We start from the raw sequence: 18,225 nt of genomic DNA, 5'->3' as shown, positions 1-18,225 counted from the left end.
GTAAATGAACAATTCCTTGTGACAGCAATCTAGAAAAAGAGACACTTAAGGATAATAATAATAATAATAATAATAATAATAATAATAATAATAATAATAATTTTTTTTTACGAGGGATTGTGGAAAATCTTCAAAAGACACTTGTGAAGGGTCCGCACTCCACAAGTGTGTGGGATTCTTACCCACTGAAAACCACACACCCTTTTCCCACGATGTGTATCATCACCCCGGAACCGCTCTCGCATTACTTCAGGGTGATATCGTGCTTTGTCTTTCAGACGTATTCTTTCTTCATTTCTCCTTTACGAACGTTCGTATGCTTCCAAATCCTTCTTCTTCTGACGAAGGAGATTCTCCACGTACACTGCCATGTGATCCCAGGATTCCTGGTTTCGCAGCATCACCGAAATAATATTATCTGCTATCAATTCTCCTAGTTCAGTTTCCACACATCTTCTCTGAATCATCCAATGGCATAATAATAATAATAATAATAATAATAATAATAATAATAATAATAATAATAATAATTCCTGCTGAGATTTAACCTGTTATCATGGAATTGGGAAGCTGAAACTCTACTACTAATCTACAGAGAGCTGAAGGATAATAACCAAGATTGCTAAGAAAGGAAAGCTATGCAATTGAAATTCTCACATAAACTGGATGTTAATTTTTCATTTTCATTTATGTCATCTCCCAACATTAGTTTGGTAATTAAATTGAAAATATAACACACAAATGTAAAACTTACATCAAGACCTAGAAAGTTTTTCCTCAACAAATACTGTTTCTCAAAAAGTTTTCATATAGCTGATAACAACATTCTCTTTCTAAAACAAAAAATCTTAATGAACTGGAGCAAGCTTTCACAGTTAGTATCAACTGACAAGTGATGGACTACTTTTGAGATACATCTTTGGAGAACAAATATTAACTTTCTAAACAAATATTACCATTTTGAATATCATTAAACATAGACCTTATCTACTTACTTCTTCAAGTGCTGTCCAGAGTGCATCGTCAGGAAAGTCTCCAAATGGGTCCAAGTTATATCGCATTGTCGCTGAGAAGAGTACAGGCTCTTGAGGTATAATAGAGATGCACCTCCTCAGATCATGCAGTCCTATGGTTCCTGTGTCAATGTTATCGATGAGTATCTTTCCCTCAATGTTGGCAAGACGAAACAGGGCAGCCAGTAATGAGGACTTACCAGCACCTGTGCGCCCTACCACCCCAACCTAAATGTTAACAAAGGATCATCAACAGGAGTTATTATCTATCTCTTACATTTTTTAATTTAAAAACAGCTTTCAGTCATTTGGCCTAATTAGAATAAGGAAAATTATGCAGTGCATGAATTCAGTTATTGAATGACAGAATACAGTAAAAGAACTAGGATTGATGAGGAAAGGGTCTGTTTGGGTGTGTGAAGATGCAGAGATTGCCCTTTCCCTCTTTGTGTTTTATTGTTTCTCCTTGTCTCCTCTTTCAAATGCTGCCATTTCTTACACTGACCTGTCTATGTAAGCATTGGAAAGAAGCAAATACTGTAAATATCAAATCAATTCAAATATACAGTAGAAAGACAGGAACATGTAAAGGAACTCATAACAGGATAAATATAATGATGGATCAGCATTGTGTTCCACTTATCTCTTTTTGTAATGCAAATATTTTCTGAGAAAGAAAAAATAGTTGCTACTGCTGGTAGTAGTTTTTAATGTCACACTAACACATTGAAGGTTTTCAGTGATGCAAGGATGGGAAAGGGCTAGTTTTGGGAAGGTAGCAGGCATGATCTTAATTAAGGTACAGCCTCAGCATTTTCTTGGTGTGAAAATGGGAAACCATGGAATACCATCTTCAAGGTTGCCTAATCGGAATCAAAAAGGGTATAAGAAGGTGCACGTATTCCTCTATACCACTTTTGATAGTGATCAACTATCAATATGGACCATAATGAAATTTAATACTTATGATGCCTAAGGTGGGATTCAAACACACCATCTCCCAAATGCAAGCTCACAGCTCTCACCTAAAAACTTGTTTGATTGACATAAAACTTGATAATCCTTTTAAAAGCGGAAATCTGTGTTGTGCAGCGTAGTGAGACCATCATTAATGGGATAACGAGTGCACATCATTCCTTAAAAGGCTGTCGTCTCGAGTGGTATGACCTTTACAAGAGACACTATTTAATCTAATACTCTTAGTTTGTAATAGACATTTTTCTATATTATAATTGTAGCATGTTAACTTAAGATGATTTTAAAGTGTAACATATTTTCAGTGTATTCCTTGTATGAATGGTTAATGATTCGGACTTTTGAACTTAAGGTTACCTACAGGCTGATGATGCCCTTAACAAGGGGCGAAACATGTTCCTAAGAAGTGTACATAGTATTATGTAAATTTCACCCACGTAGCACGTGGCATGTATTGAATAGGTGGTACGATAGAATAAATTATTTTGTGATAATTTGCTTATGGTATGACCTTGTCGGTCTCATGTCTCTATTGACAGGAGGAGAGGATTTTTCTACCTCAACATATTTTGAATATGTCAATCATGATCATTGTCCTTTAGTTCCACACAATTTATTAGTGTTTTTATTTGTTTGCATAATATAATATTTGAGCTTCTACTGAGGATGGCCTTTAGATAGGCTGAAACATGTAAAGATATTATCCTATCTAATATAGATGGTCTTTTTAATTGAAAAGGAAGATAATACAAGACATTTTTATTTGTAAAGTGATGACCATCAATAAGGAATGAGATTTATAACATGCAAAAATAAAGAGCAAGGTGTATAAACAAATCATAAGACCAAGCATGACATGGTTCGGAATGCTCGTTGTTAAGAAACAAGGAAGAGAAAAAAGATGCTCCACTCAGTGGAAATGAGAATGCTTAGGAGGATAATAGGTTTCACCCTTGCTGATCACAGAAGGAATGAGGACATTTGGGCAGAAATGAAATCCGCAAGCATTATCAACAAGCTACAAAAGAGGAGACTCTTCTGGTATGGCCATATGCAAAGAAGGAAAAAAGGGAACTTGCTCAGGAGAGTAATGGAAGAGCAGAGGGGAGGAAAAAAGTGGCTACTGAAGACCCAAACTGACCTTGGATCAGAAGATCAAAATGGATATGGCAGAACATGAACTCACTGCTGAAGATCCACAGGATCTGGTGCTATGGAAATATTGCTGACCCTAAAAAAGGAACAAAGCATGGAAGAAGCAGAAGAAGAGGATATGGAAAATATAATTGGGCTGCCTAGCCAAAGGTAGTAAAGACATGCTTGGTTCTCCTGGAAGGACTTGAGTTTGATTCCTCATCAGGAAGTCAAAAAATGTAAGAAATAAGATTTCCACTTGAGGTACACTCAGGCTGCACCAAAAATGAGTACAAAAGGTACTCATGGCAAAGGTGGCTAGGCATAGAGTTAACCGCTCTGTGTCACATTCTGTTGATGCTATGAACAGTGGAAGCCCTTAGTTTTCACATAGAAAAGTTATAGTTGCAATTGATAATAATTTTAGAAGACGAAAATAAGTTGACAAACTGTCATATGCTGATAGGCTGTGTGCATCAACCAGAGCATTTAACTAGAGACTGTTTTATTCTTAGATTTTCATCTGTTGAGATTGGTTATTCAGATGTTTTATGATAGTACTATGTGACGATTTCAATACAATTATTTTTGCAAGCAATGTGTGCCTACTTAATTATCAGTTTAATTCTAGTCTGGTCATAAAAATTGGCAATAAGAAAAACTTTCAAACATCAAAATGAAATGATAATATTGTGTGAATAAAGTTTTTTCTTTTTACAATTTGCTATTGACGGTGAGGTAGCGGCCCTGGTCTAGAAAGCCAAGAATAATTGCCAAGAGGATTTGCCATGCTGACCAAGTGGCACCTCATAACCTGCAGGCTTTCAGGCTAAGCGGCAGTTGCTTGGTAGGGCAAGGCCCATCAGGTCTGTTATGCCATGAGTTTTTTAACATAACCTCATCATAAGAGGGTGAAATCAAGTCTAACAAGATATAATAACTTAAATTCACAAATATAATTAATACATATTAAAAGTAACTTACAACTGATCAGAATTTGATACAGAATACATTGTCAATTATCTAATGAAAATTGTACACACTCGCGATTATGGATGTTGCATACAAAATGGAAATCTAGCCACCGAGCAAGTGGCTGCGTGGTTTCGATCATGTAGCTGTCAGCTTGCATTCAGGAGATAGTGGGTCAGCAGCACTGAAGATGGTTGTCCGTGGTTCCCCATTTCCACATGAGGCAAATGCTGGGGATGTACCTTAATTAAGGTCATGCTCACTTCCTTCCCACTCCTAGCCCTTTCCCATCCCATTGTCGCCATAAGACCTATCTGTGTCGGTGCAACGTATAAAAAAGTGGGGGGGGGGGGTATCTAGCACAGAAATAAATATTTATAAGAAGAAAATTAGATCTCTAAGTTAGTGCACGCCTTATCAGACCATCACTCTAAGTTCTTCATTGCAACATGTCTTTTGAACTTATGAGTTTGGCAGAAGCTACTTTTTGCTCTGGCATGTGCCAAGAGACAAGTGAGAAAATACTATAGCCATCAAGAAACAGCTCTTGGTACCAATGACGTTACTGCATGCATCTTTGAAATTACCTTTTGGCATTCTTCTATGATGAAGTTTAGATTCTTGAGGACTGGAGAATCATCCTTGCCATATCGCAGGACCACATCATGAAACTCTATTCTTCCTTTCTGAGGCCAAGTTTCTGGAGGCTTTCTGTCTGAAGAAGAAAAAAATAATCAGTTATATTCTGCCCAATTCATCAATATTTTCACAGTTGTATTACCGTAAAGTGGGGTGACTTTGAACGGCGAGGTGACTTTGAACAGTAATTTAGCGTTTTTCTAAATTTAATGCTGCACTCTACTGTGTAGATAAGTAACTGTAGTTACAAGCGTTAAAAATCGCCAATAATCGATACTTTCAGATGATTTAACAGTCGATATGAAATAACGTAGTATACCAACTCCAGAAAATAAAATACATTCTGGAAATGTCGTTCATTTTTCTAACCTCAAATACATTTGCCTAATATTAGAAGTATTTTATGTTTCAGAATTCAAAACGAGTCTTTGTGGGCAAGGTAAACATCTTAAATGGACATTTACAGAAAGCAAAACATTGCATATTTATTCTTTGGTGACGTAAAAAAATAAAATATGAAGACTTGTCTTTTAAGGGGCGACTTTGAACCAAGCTTTGAACAGCAGTTCCGATGTCCTTTGACACTGACAGATCAGCTGTTCAGTGATGGCTGATGGTTTGTTATGATTAAAGTCATTCAATTTGTTTTCAAAAGGCCTGTTTTTATATAATTTTCTTATTTCATAAGTAGGTTAGCACTCATTTCCATTATTAGCAAAATTTATCCATAATTGTATGAAAAGATTTGAGGTCGTTAAAGAAAACTCATAAATAATGCTCAAATTTTTAAAATAAGTTACTTTCAAAACTACATTTATATACAAAATACTATGCTCTTTCATATGATAGGGGTGTCATTGACCAGTACATGGTATGACTTCCACAGAGTAGACAAATGTCTCTATGTTCAAAGTGACCCCGAACCATGGGGTGAAATTGAACAGTCAAAAATATTTTAAAATAAAAAAAGTGGGGGGGATAAAAACATATAGTTTGCTTTGTCACATTCAGTAACATCTCTTGCAACTTCCCAAAAAGTATATTGTCAATATCTTGAGAAGTTTTGGTTTTATTTACAAAAATAATTTTAAAATGTTCAAAGTCACCCCACTTTACGGTACTATTAGTGAAGTCACAGTTGCAAGAAATGCAAAATAAGGCTAATTGATGCAAAAGAAAGTGCACTAATGTTAACAAGACATTGAAGTGTATTGTTATAGTTTTTTAATCCATGATAAAATGCAAAATTAAGTGCAAACTGCAAAATGTGTGTGTATGTATCTGTGAACAAAATTACATTTTAATAATACATTCTTCTGTATACCCTCTGGCCAACAATGTTGATATTTTAATTTTTTAGCCAACATAGGAATACTTAGTCAGGTATATGGAGGTTTTTCTTCTTTTTGTCAGCCCAATACGGTTTCATCTTTTCTGAACATAATTTTCTTTCTGCTTCTGGAATCACTCTTCCTATTTTCTGCTTGTTGATTTTTTCTGTAGACAAGTGTGTTTATCTTTCAATATGTTAAATGTATTTGTATTGTATTTTAAATCTTCTATTGTAATATGCAACTCCCTCATGTCTTCTTTAAGTTCTGTGATACATCTAATATTATTCTTACTCTTACTCTTCCATCATTTTTCTACTGATTCTATTTTCTGGTGACCGTATTAGATGCCCTAAGAATGATATTCGTTTCTTTTTCATTGTGCTAGTCACTTTTATAAACTGTCTTATTGGAAGCTACTCTCCAGACTCCGTTTACTTGATAATTTTTATTTAAACAGGTTCTCACTATTCTCCTTTCTAACTTGAGTACTCTATCTATTGCAACTGTGTTTGTTGTTCTGAATAATATTTCACATGCATATGTAATTTGTGCCTGGATGACTGTTTTGTAGTGTTTCAATTTGGTTGCCATTGAGAGACACATTTTATTATATGTATTCTTGGTAAAATGCTGTGCTGTAACCAGTTTATCTATTCTATTTTGCCATGCTGGTTTTTTTGTTCATGTTGTATATGATTATTTCACCTAAATATTTAAATTTTTCTACAATTTTTATTTCTTGGTCTCCCAGCTTAATTTTGTTTGCACCAGGCAAGTTGGCTGTGCGGTTAGCGGTGCACGGCTGGGAGCTTGCATCCAGGAGACAGTGCGTTTGAATCCCACTGTCGGCAGCCCTGAAGATGGTTTTCCGTGGTTTCCCATTTTCATACCAGACAAATGCTGGGGATGTACCTTAATTTAGGCCACGGCTGCTTCCTTCCAACTCCACGCCTTTCCTATCCCATCATAGCCATAAGACCTATCTGTGTCAATACAACGTAAAGCAACTAGCAAAAAAATTTTGTTTGCAAGCAGAAGTTCAGTTAGCATAATTTCTGTTTTTTCAAATGAACTGAAATTTTCAAACCAATATTTTGAGCTATTTCCTGTGAAGATTTTATTTGTTCTTTTGGTTCCTGAATATCTCTGACCAGAGGAGCTAGATCATCAGCAAATGTTCAAATGTATGTCATCCTGTTGGGTTCCAATTTTTATATTTTTCAAGTTGTTCTTGTACAATTCCCTCATAACATACTCTAGAGCACAGTTAAAAAGAAGAGGTGAAAATCCGTCACCCTATCTTAAACCAGTTGTTACCAAGAATGGTTCAGAAAGTTCTCCTCTGAACTTAATTTTAGAAATTGTATTAGTTAGAGTAAATTCAATCAATTTTATTAGCTTTAGGTGAAGTCCAAAATTTCTTAAAAATGTTAATAATGATGGGTTGTGGATTGAGTCATAAACATTATTGAAAAGGGCTTGTTTCATTTTCTGTAATATGCCATGACTAACTTTAAAGTTACTATTTGTTTAGAGCAACTTCTCCAAGGTCTGAAGCCTCCCTGGTACTCACCTAACTTGATCAAGTTGTTCTTTAATCCGATTACAGTATACAGGATGTCCGAGAAGTCCCTGAACCCCTAGTTTCATACGTTTCATATTATAGTGGAGTACTTACATATAAAAACTATGAATCCAGGGAATCTGTATGTGCACAATCTGCCTTACACAGAGTTCTATCCATTTCCAAGTCCTCATTGACATCTTGTGGAGCATCTCAGGAGTTATGGAACGAAAGGCTTCCTCCACACTTTGGCGCAATTCTTCATTAGTCGTGTACCAACGTTCAGCCACATGGGACTTGATTATTTCCCATAATGAGTTGTCTGGCATGGTAAGGTCCGGGCTTCGTGGTGGCCATTTCAATGGGGCTGGAGATGTTGGTGAGTCACGGCCAATTAAGCGGCCTTGAAATTGTTCATCAAGGAACTTGCGCACCTGAACAGCAAAATGTGCTGGAGCCCCATCTTGCTGTAACCACACATGACCCATGATTCCCTTGTCTTGAAGCTGAGGTATTAACCAAGATTGTAACATATTTAAATAAGATTTTCCATTCAAATACCCATCAAAAAAATATGGTCCGCACAAGTGACGTGATGATATCCCGGCCCATACCATATCATGAGGGGGGTTCCTTTCCAACTCTTGCACATAATGAGGATTTTCCTGAGACCAGAAAACCACATTCCTCCTATGTGAACTGCGATATATCACACATTCATCAGAAAATAACACTCTTGAGAGAGACATGGCAGTTGGGAATTGTTCCAACAAAGCACGGCAAGCTCATTGCTCCATGTCATTGTCAGATAATTCATTCACATGCATTCTTTCATTTTCAAATCTCTTTTAATGTGGTCATGCATTATTGACTGCGGTATTGAAGTACAACTGTTCTTTTGTGAATGGATTTCAATGGAGACTTCTCAATTGATTGAGCGACGGTGGCACACGTTTCTTTCCGCATCTTCTTACGTCCACTACGCGGCCTGTCTTTGACACTGCCTGAAGCAAATGCACGTTTCTCCCAATCAAACAGAGTTGCTTTATGAGGTGGGGGTTTGCCAAAGCGATCTCTAAATGCACTCATTATCACTGTCATTGTTTGCCCCGTATGTGCTCGTCCTCAACAGTGTAGCTGTGTCCGCTCACATCCGCCATGACTTAACAACTGAAATGAGACTGACAACAACACTAGCAGCAGGGATACCAATACCAATGAAACAACTATCGAATTCCCCAATATTATACAAACTCAATTGTCCATGCCATAATATAACAAAATAATAATATTAAACGTATGAAACTAGGGGTACGGGGACTTCTCGGACACCCTGTATTGTATCTTGGAGAAAATCTTATACATTCAGTCAAGAATGGAAATACCTCTATAGTTGTCTGGATCAGTTCTTTCACCTTTCTTATGAAATGGATTAATTATAGCTGTTGTCCATTGTTCTGGGAATTTTTCTAATATCTAAATCTTCTGTAATATCATATGGTAGGATGTCTGAGTTGCACTGCTGGCATATTTCCACATCTTTGCAAAAACCTGGTCTTCTCCGCATGCTTGGTAGTTCTTCATTTCCTTAAGCACTGTTTTTAACTACTTTTTCTGTAAGTGGGTTTATATTTTCTGGCTTAGTTTTTATCAGGGTATGTATACCAATTAAGAAGAGCTTTTCAGGTTCGGTACTGTTCAGGAGCTTGTTAAATGCTTCCACCATGATTTCTGCATTTTCCTTATTGTTATGCACTATTTTCCCACATTTATTTTTCAACAATAATGTGGGGGGGGTTGTATTTCAATTGATTACCAAAGGCTTTGTAATAATCTCTAGAATTGCTTTGGTAATAATTTTCCTCAATAGAGTTTATTAAATATTTTTGATATTTTCTCTTAATTCCTCTAATCATTTGTGTGAATTATTTTCTGACATTCTTGAGCTTCATGGCATTTTCTTCTAGTTTGTGGGCTTGAAATTTCAACCAAGCTTGATGTCTTTCTGTTTAAGAATTGGTATTAGGTCATCTAAATTGTCTGTTAGTCTTGTTCCTGTTCTTTGACAGTACTGGGCATTCGGGATTAACTGATGAGGGTCGTATGTCATTTTCTCTCCAACTCTATTTTTGTCTTTTTCTTCTTATTGGAGTAAATTTAATCTTGATTTTAATTAATTATCTGAACCAAAGTCCGTTCCCCTTAGAACTTTGACATTGTGGATTTCCTTGTGAAAGAATTTGTCCATATATATGTGGTCTAGCTGCTGATCTCCTTTTGTCCAGTCAGGATGTTTCCAAGTTTTATGTTTGTGTGGTTTTCTTTTAAAATATGTAGATTTGGAGATTAGTCCATGGCTTCTGCCATTTCTGTTAGTATGAGCCTTTACAAGGAGCCCACTTTCCTACTACATCTCGATACTTCCTTTCCTTACCCAATTGAACGTTAAAGTCCCCTACAATGATCTTGATATTATTCATATTTATTTTATTCATTGTCTAATCAAGGAGATCCCAGAAATTATCGACTTCTTGCAGAGTTTTCGTTAGGAAACTTTTTCATTGGTAGGGGCATGAGCATTTATGATGGTGTAAAGTTTGTTTGTGGTTTGTAAAGTTAAAATTGAAATTCCCAGTGAGATGGCTTTAAAATCAATTACGGAATCTATTATTTTAAAATATGCTATAAATCCTATGCCTGTCGATATTTTACCTAATGGTACTTGCCTCTCCTAGAAAGGGATTAAACACTAAATTGTACTTGTCAATGCAGCTCATTTTTGACCCGTCTTATTAGTCATTTTCTGATTTTTTGTCAGTGAAATTGTGAATAGTGCTAAATTAGCAAAGCGTAAATCACTTTCTACAAAAACGTACAAATTCTCCATAGGTATAGCTAAGACGGGCAAAGCGTACCCAGCGGCATTCAAAAAGTTCGGCAAACGTTTGATCTCCCTGGCCACTTACGGGCCTAGCAGGGGGTGATTTATGATGGCAGTGGGCTTTAAAAGGGAAGTTCGCATTCCCCTTCAGAAATCCTCACAGCTCTGTTGCCAATGCACCTCTTGTTAAATAGACATCAGTCTCTCTTTTCAGCTCAGACAATTCACACTTGATTTGTTCGCTGTTTGAAAGTTTTGGATTATTTCTTTGCTTCGTTAATTAATATTTGTGTTGCTTTTCATTTCACTTCATGCAGTGATGTGGAGACCATGGGAATCACACCTGGAAATTATACAACCAGAGAGAATGACCAGTAGTTTGCCCAGGCGGCCTCACCTGCTATGCTGAACAGGGGCCTTGGTGGGGGATTGGAAGATTGGAAGGGATAGGCAGGGAAGAGGGAAGGAAGTGGCCGTGGCCCTAAGTTAGGTACCATCCCGGCATTTGCCTGGAGGAGAAGGAGGAAAGCGCGGAAAACCACTTCCAGGATGGCTGAGGTGGGAATCGAACCCACCTCTACTCAGTTGACCTCCCGAGGTTGAGTGGACCCCGTTCCAGCCCTCGTACCACTTTTCAAATTTCGTGGCAGAGCTGGAAATCGAATGCGGGCCTCCGGGGGTGGCAGCTAATCACACTAACCACTACACTACAAAGGCGGACAATTATTATTATTATTATTATTATTATTATTATTATTATTGTTACCGTGTTTTGGTGGTAGTTATGCATGAAAGAAGGTGCTGGGTGGTGAATAGGTCTCAAGCTACTAAAGTGAAATTAATTTTAAAATTTAACAAGGTTATATTTTCTTTGCAAAGTTAGGTAACAACAAATAGAACAGGTACTTAGTAGCCGAAACACGATTGAAAAATACATTTACATAGGTACCCCATTTGGGGCTCCAAAAGTCAGAAACATAATTCTTGAGCAAAGAGCCCAACCTTACAATGAACACCATACAACAAAGGGGCCGAAAACCCCCAAACATGCCAGAAACATTTGCTTCCAATTACACCCAAAAGCCTCCTTGAGGCAGAGACGCAATTTTCAATAAAGGGCAACTTCCCCTTAAAATACAAGCCTATCATAGGCCACTCCGAACTCCACCTTTAAGCTGTCCTCAACGGCCATATACACAGAGGTAAAATACCCAACCTACTGAGGTCTGTTAAATGACAAGAAAGTTAATACATGACCTCTAAAATACAATTTGAGAGGAGGCGAATTTGCACTCCTAATACACTTTGCTTAAGACCTACTTGGCACTAGGCCATTAATACAAGGGCTAATCCCATACTACAGAGGTGACTTAATAACAATTTACATTACATTACGGAAGAATTGGTTGAGAAAAATACGTTCACCTCAAGACGATGTGAGTGGGAGCTCGAGAGGGTTAAGCACACTCTATCCCGATATGTCGTTTGAAAGATAGAATAGATACCAGTAGTTTTTACATTTTAAAGGAAAGTTACATGGTGGAAGGCCTAGAACCCGCCCCGAGAGTTAAACTGCTGATCTAGCAACGAAAGAAGTTATTAATTGGCCATTACCTTGTGTTGAACGGCTGGAGAAGAAAGAGGCGCTTCCCGCCCCCTGCTGTGTACCTTACACACTGAAAGATGGAACAGAAGTGGCCCGGAGACCCGAAAATCAGCAGTTTATATCCTCTCGCGGAAGGTTCTAGGCGTTAGGGGAAAGAAAACACCCTCCCACAAACTCTTTATTGGGTAGGACCCCGCAACAGATTCAAGTTGGGGGAAGATACACCAGATTGGTCAGAAATTAATAGAAGAAATTCGGGATTGGATACATTCATAACAAGGGGAAGAAAGGGGTAAATATTGCCAACTTAAACAATGACAGAAAGAAATTTAACAAAGAACAAACTCTTGAAATTAAATTTTCTCCAAAAAAATAGTTCTTTGACTCCGCACTAGGTTGCACTATTGTAGATCTTCAGTAGTGTCCTCTAGAAGAGAAAGTTCACACTTCTTACTTCAAGCGAAACAAAAACACATCAAAAGTGACACAGTTCTAAAACTCCAAAATTTACAGGTAGTGACATCTTCTGAGAAGGTAGAAAATTAATACCGTCAATAAAGTTCAGACTTCCTCCAGCAGAGGAGTTTTAACTGGCGCGCATTTAAATTAGCGGCGTGGAGGTGTACCACCCGGTACAGACCTCCCCCCCCAAAAGTTCCTCCAAGGGGTAACACAGAAGAACATAAACTTTTGTTTGAAAATAAGGTCCAAGTTTTGATGTTGATATTAAAATAAATTGCAGAAGTATTTGAGAAATTTCTTAATTGGGTTTGATTCAGTTCCAAAATTTTGTTGTAATTGGTAACGTAAAGTATTTATGTTTGTAGAAGGCGAATTTCTGAAGATAATCTTTTAAAAGGTGATGAAAAATTTTGCAATGTCCACCAAATTTGTTGTTGAATTCCCAAGTGTAGTCATCTCTTATAGTGACTGTCCATGTAGTTGATGTAGGCTAAGTTGGATGGCCAGACCGGCCGTTGCAGCTTGCGTCCAAAGGGAACCGCTCGGACCCCTCAAGTACCCTGAGATACCGCTCGCCCGCACTATGAGGGGAGCAGAGGTGTTGAAGCACGCCGCGCCCGCGGTGAACATATACAGGCTGCGGGCAAGTAGCAGGTCGTGCGCCGCACATCAGCCTAGGCCGGGAGGAGAGCTCCGGCTCGCCGTGCACATGTCGTCCTCGCTGGGGCCGAGGGGGCCCGTCCTCGAACCCAGCCGCGGGACAGCGCCGCGCGGCTGCGGGGGCACTGAAACATTAAAGCTAGGCGGCAGAATTGTGTTGGACTATCATCTTCTTTGAGGGTACAGGCTTGTGGAGAGGTTGAGGGGCCAGCGGCGTGCAAATATCCATGGCATAAGTTAAGCCACTGTGTAAGGTGGAGCAGGAGACGGGAGCGTGGTAATGGCCGTGGCAAGGACAGGATGGCAGTTTAACGGATCGGGGCAGGTTTTACAAAAGGCTTACATCTAAAACCAAAATATTACAGAAGGGGCAGAATGCCTTAAAAGCGAAACTCAAAAAAAAATATAACCTTCATATCCTTTCAAAATAATATGAAGCAAGTTAACACAGAAATTACACCGGTTTCACCTGGGACAGGTGAACCCTAAATATCCTCTCGGTGGCTGGATTGCTTAATAACAATGTAACCGGGGTGAGGAAATCGAGAATAACACATGGCCCATGGAATCTGGGGGCAAGCTTGCCCGCGGGAACAAAATTTTTGACCATTACTTGGTCACCTACCTTTAAAGGGGTGGGTCTCCGTCCACGATCATACCTTTCCCTAACCTTTTCATGAGATACTTTAAGATTAGCTTTAGCCTTCTTCCAAAGATCTTTAATGTTGTCCGGATCTATTGTCTCGGGCAGAATGTCACTCAGAGACCAGAGGTTAGAGAGCGGCGTGTTGGGAACAAACTTAAACATCAAAGAAGCTGGAGTAAACTTGTGAGATTCATGAACCGCCGAATTCAAAGCAAAAGCTATCCAATGCAGGGACGTGTCCCACCTGGAATGATCTTCATGATGATAGGCAATAAGTGCGGACCTGAGATTACGGTTAACCCGTTCAGCCAGGGATGGTTGAGGGTAATAAGCAGAAGTAGTTACATGAGAGATGGACAAGTCAAAACAGAATTTACGAAAAAGATTAGATGTAAAAGCCTTAGCATTATCAGATACAATATATTGGCACGGACCAAAAGAAGCAAAAATAGAATTTAAGCAAGTAATTGTAGACTGAGCGGTAGCCAGCTTAGTCGGAAATAACCACGAAAATCTTGTAAAACCATCTACGCATACAAAAATGAACTTGTTGGCATTCCCCTTTGACTGGGGGAAGGGTCCTACATAATCAATATACAGGCGTTCCATGGGGCGCGACGCTTGCTGAGAAGACAAGAGGCCTACCTTGGTGGACATGGTCGGTTTACTGAGCAAACAAGATTTACAAGCTTTTACAAGTTCACGAATTTCGCCGTCCATACCTTTCCAGATGAACATTTCACGAATCTTTTCACGGGTTTTAAAGATTCCAAGATGCCCTCCTAATGGGGTCTCATGATAATACTTGAAGATCATAGGTACAAGAACCGCTGGAACAACAACTTTCATCAACTTATCATGCCTCGAAGGGCAACATAGAACACCATTCCTCAGAACATAAGGGACAGCATGTTCCCCAGAAGAAAGGGTTTCCATTATCGGAGCCAGCGTCGGATCTTCACGTTGGTATTTCTCAATATCCCTAAAAAGCATGGGAGCATCTGTTAAGATGGCATTAACACCAGATAGTATGGACTCGGAAGGTGATGAACTGTCGACCGGTTCGTGGGTCTCGACGTCGTTATGAAACATACGGCTGAGTCCATCAGCAACAACATTTTCGGTACCTCTGATATGTCTAACATCAAACTGGAAGGCGGAAATACGAATAGCCCAGCGGGCTATACGACCAGTACGACGCGGCCTACCTAAGACCCAGCTTAAGGCTTGATTATCTGTCTCCAGGTCGAATTTGACATGTTCCAGATAGAGACGGAACTTTTCTAAGGCAAATAAGACTGCCAACCCTTCGAGCTCATAGATGGAATACTTGGCTTCTTGAGCCGATAGAGTCCTAGATGCATAGGCGATGGGTCGCCTCCCTAGTTTAGTCTCTTGAAGAAGGACTGCAGCTACAGCTGACGATGACGCGTCCGTTTGGACGATGAATTTCTTTGAGAAATCAGGCATAGCGAGGACAGGAGCATTACAGAGAGCTAATTTCAGATCTTCAAAAGCGGCTTGTTGAGAAGGTCCCCACTCGAATTTGATGCCTTTCCTACGAAGAAGGTTTAAGGGCGCCGCTCTATTAGCAAAGTTAGGAATGAACTTTCTGAAGAAATTCACCATACCAATGAACCTGGCGATACCTTTAATGTCCTTGGGAGGTTTAAAATCACGGATGGCCTGTGTTCTAGAATGATCGACCGCTACACCATCGGGTGACACAATATGCCCTAGGAATGACATAGAGGGCTTAGCAAAGGCAACCTTGGACAACTTAACCGTTAACCCAGCCTTACGAAGGCGATCGAGAACTTCTCGCAGATGATCTAGATGTTCTTCAAAAGTCTCTGAAAATACGACGACATCATCTAAATAGTGATATAAGTACTCGAATTTGATGTCGGAGAAGACCCTATCTAGTAGCCTAGTGAGCACAGCTGCTCCCGTAGGGAGCCCGAAAGGCACGCGGTTGTATTCATATAAATTCCAGTCCGTGGCAAACGCTGTAAGGTGTTTAGACTCTTCGGCAAGGGGAATTTGATTATAGGCCTGATTTAAGTCCAAGATGGTGAAGAACTTGGCCTTACGAAACCATGAAAAACAAGAATGAAGGTCAGGAAGGGGCACAGATTGCAACACCACCTTCCGATTGAGAGCCCTGTAATCAATGACAGGCCTGAAGCCTCCTTGGGGTTTCGGGACTAGGAAAATAGGCGATGAATACGCCGACTTAGAGGGCCTAATAATACCATCCTTCAACATCTGATCGATAATTTCTTTCAGAGCCTTCATTTTAGGTGGAGATAGCCTATAAGGTGGAAAACGGACAGGAATCAAATCCGTGACCTCAATTTTGTATTCAATAAGGTCAGTAACACCAAGAGTATCAGAGAACACCTCGGGAAACGACTGACACAGTTTGCGAATACTATCAGCCTGCTCCTCAGGTAGATGTCTAAGGTCTAACAACATCTCATCCTGGGTAGGCGAAATAGAAGAACATGACACAGAATTACACTTTAATAGTGGTATTTTACAACTAGAAGCAAATTTGAATGTGCACGACCTAGACTGGAGATCGAGCACAAGACCAGTGTGAGAAATAAAGTCAGCTCCCAATATAATGGGGCAAGACAATTGCTTGGCCACAAACAATTTAATTTTCCATGTAAACTTAAAAATACGAATCTTGACCAGTAAGGAACCTAGAATTTCTAATGGAGATGAATTAGCCGACACGTATTGAACAGGAGAAGAGACATAGTCAGGAAGTTTACAAACCGATTTCAATTTAGAATACCATTCAGCCGAAATAATCGAACAAACACTGCCTGAATCTAAGAGAGCTGTTATAGGCTCGTTATTTAACTCAATCTTAAGAAAAGGAACAGGTGCGGGGGTATCCGCCGCAATCCTAAGACATTCTTTAGGGCATTCAAAAGATGAATTTGAAGGCTGATCGTTCTCTGCATTTACAACCTGTTTACCAGGGGCTGAGTCTCGGGAAGATGGATTAGTCGACTCAGCCGAAGCCACTAGTCACTTTTTATTATTGGCATAGGTGGAATTTGCACCAGAAGTTGAGCAGGAGGGGGTGCTATTTGAGTTGGGACAATTCTTGGCAATATGTGAGAAAGCCCCACATTTAAAACAGCCTTGTGATGACCCGGCTCCATTCCTTGTCCCACTTGACTTGATCAGCGGACACTTGTTGCGCAGATGGTCAGGCGACCCGCAAGCATAACATTTACGGGGATTGACTGGTCGGCGAGGTGGAGGCCGAGTGTTACTAAAGGAAGGCGGGGGTTCTTTCGCGACACGCAAAGAATCGGCGTATCTAACTCCTTCCGCTGAGACGGCCAATGCTTCAAGTTCAGAGAAGGTTTGCGGGCACGCCGCGAAACACAAATATGACCTATAGGGAGGTGAAATTCCCTCTACAATAGCCTGTACAATCTGATCTTCAGGAAAATGAAGGGCAAACACCCTAGTATAAAACTTAATGTCCTGTATGAAATCAGCCAAGTTTTCATCCAAGCGCTGTACACGATAATAGTACTTCTGAATAAGGGAGGACCTGGCCCTAGCCGGGATGAAGTTAGCTAGCAAATGGGCATGGAAATCCTCAATAGATGATTGCTCGGCAATGGCTCTAACTATTTTGTCTGAGAGAATACCTATAGCATACGGATACATAATTTGCAAAATTTGACATGGAGACAGAGAAAACACAAGGGCATGATCCTGAAATTCAACTAGAAATCTTAAAAATGAAATTACATCACTGGTGGTATTAACGGAAAACTTAGAAATACCTCTGAGCAACATTGCCAATGGATGAGGCAAGCTACTAAACCCGGGTGACATAGTAGGTAAAGGTTTCAATGGCAAGGAAGTTAATTCAGAACGGATGTTACTCAACGATGCACGGCGTTCAGATTCGTTGTCCAATGGGGCAGAGATAGTTTGAGCAGCGATGGTTTTCCTATTTACTTCTCCCTTAGCAGGTTCTTCCTCGCTACCTATATTCACTATGGTGGGCTGATCAGATTTGGGAGGAACTTCCCCAGTTAACAATTGAGTGACCTTACTAGATAATTCGGAAATATTTTCCAGGAGCGTACTAGCTTCCTTCCTCTGAACGTCATTCAGTTTTAGAGACAACAGATCGTTAACCCTATTCGAAAAATGATATAGCCTGCCTTGCACACGCTTAATTTGATTCGGAGACGGATCATTTTCATCAAAAAAACTAACTACAGAAGCTAGCCCAGTAACATTCTCCGTGATTGTGGAAAGAGAATCGTCAATTTCTTTCTCTCCCAAATTGGGG

The 18,225-nt window shown here is 39.5% G+C and overlaps 1 protein-coding gene across 2 annotated transcripts in view; it reads right to left on the bottom strand.

The window, feature by feature from the left end:
- The window catches only part of LOC136866194 (ATP-binding cassette sub-family C member 4), a 371,709-nt gene that overhangs the window by 39,041 nt on the left and 314,443 nt on the right, over positions 1–18,225 (bottom strand). For both annotated transcript variants that reach the window (XM_067142938.2, XM_067142939.2), the window contains exons 20-21: positions 4,682–4,809; positions 996–1,241 (exon numbers count right to left, since the gene is read on the bottom strand). In XM_067142938.2, the coding sequence (XP_066999039.2) occupies positions 996–1,241; positions 4,682–4,809 (374 nt within the window). The remainder of the gene's footprint in view (positions 1–995; positions 1,242–4,681; positions 4,810–18,225) is intronic.

Source organism: Anabrus simplex, chromosome 3, assembly GCF_040414725.1.
Source record: "Anabrus simplex isolate iqAnaSimp1 chromosome 3, ASM4041472v1, whole genome shotgun sequence".
NCBI lineage: Eukaryota > Metazoa > Arthropoda > Insecta > Orthoptera > Tettigoniidae > Anabrus > Anabrus simplex.
This window is presented reverse-complemented; position numbering and strand designations above follow the sequence as displayed.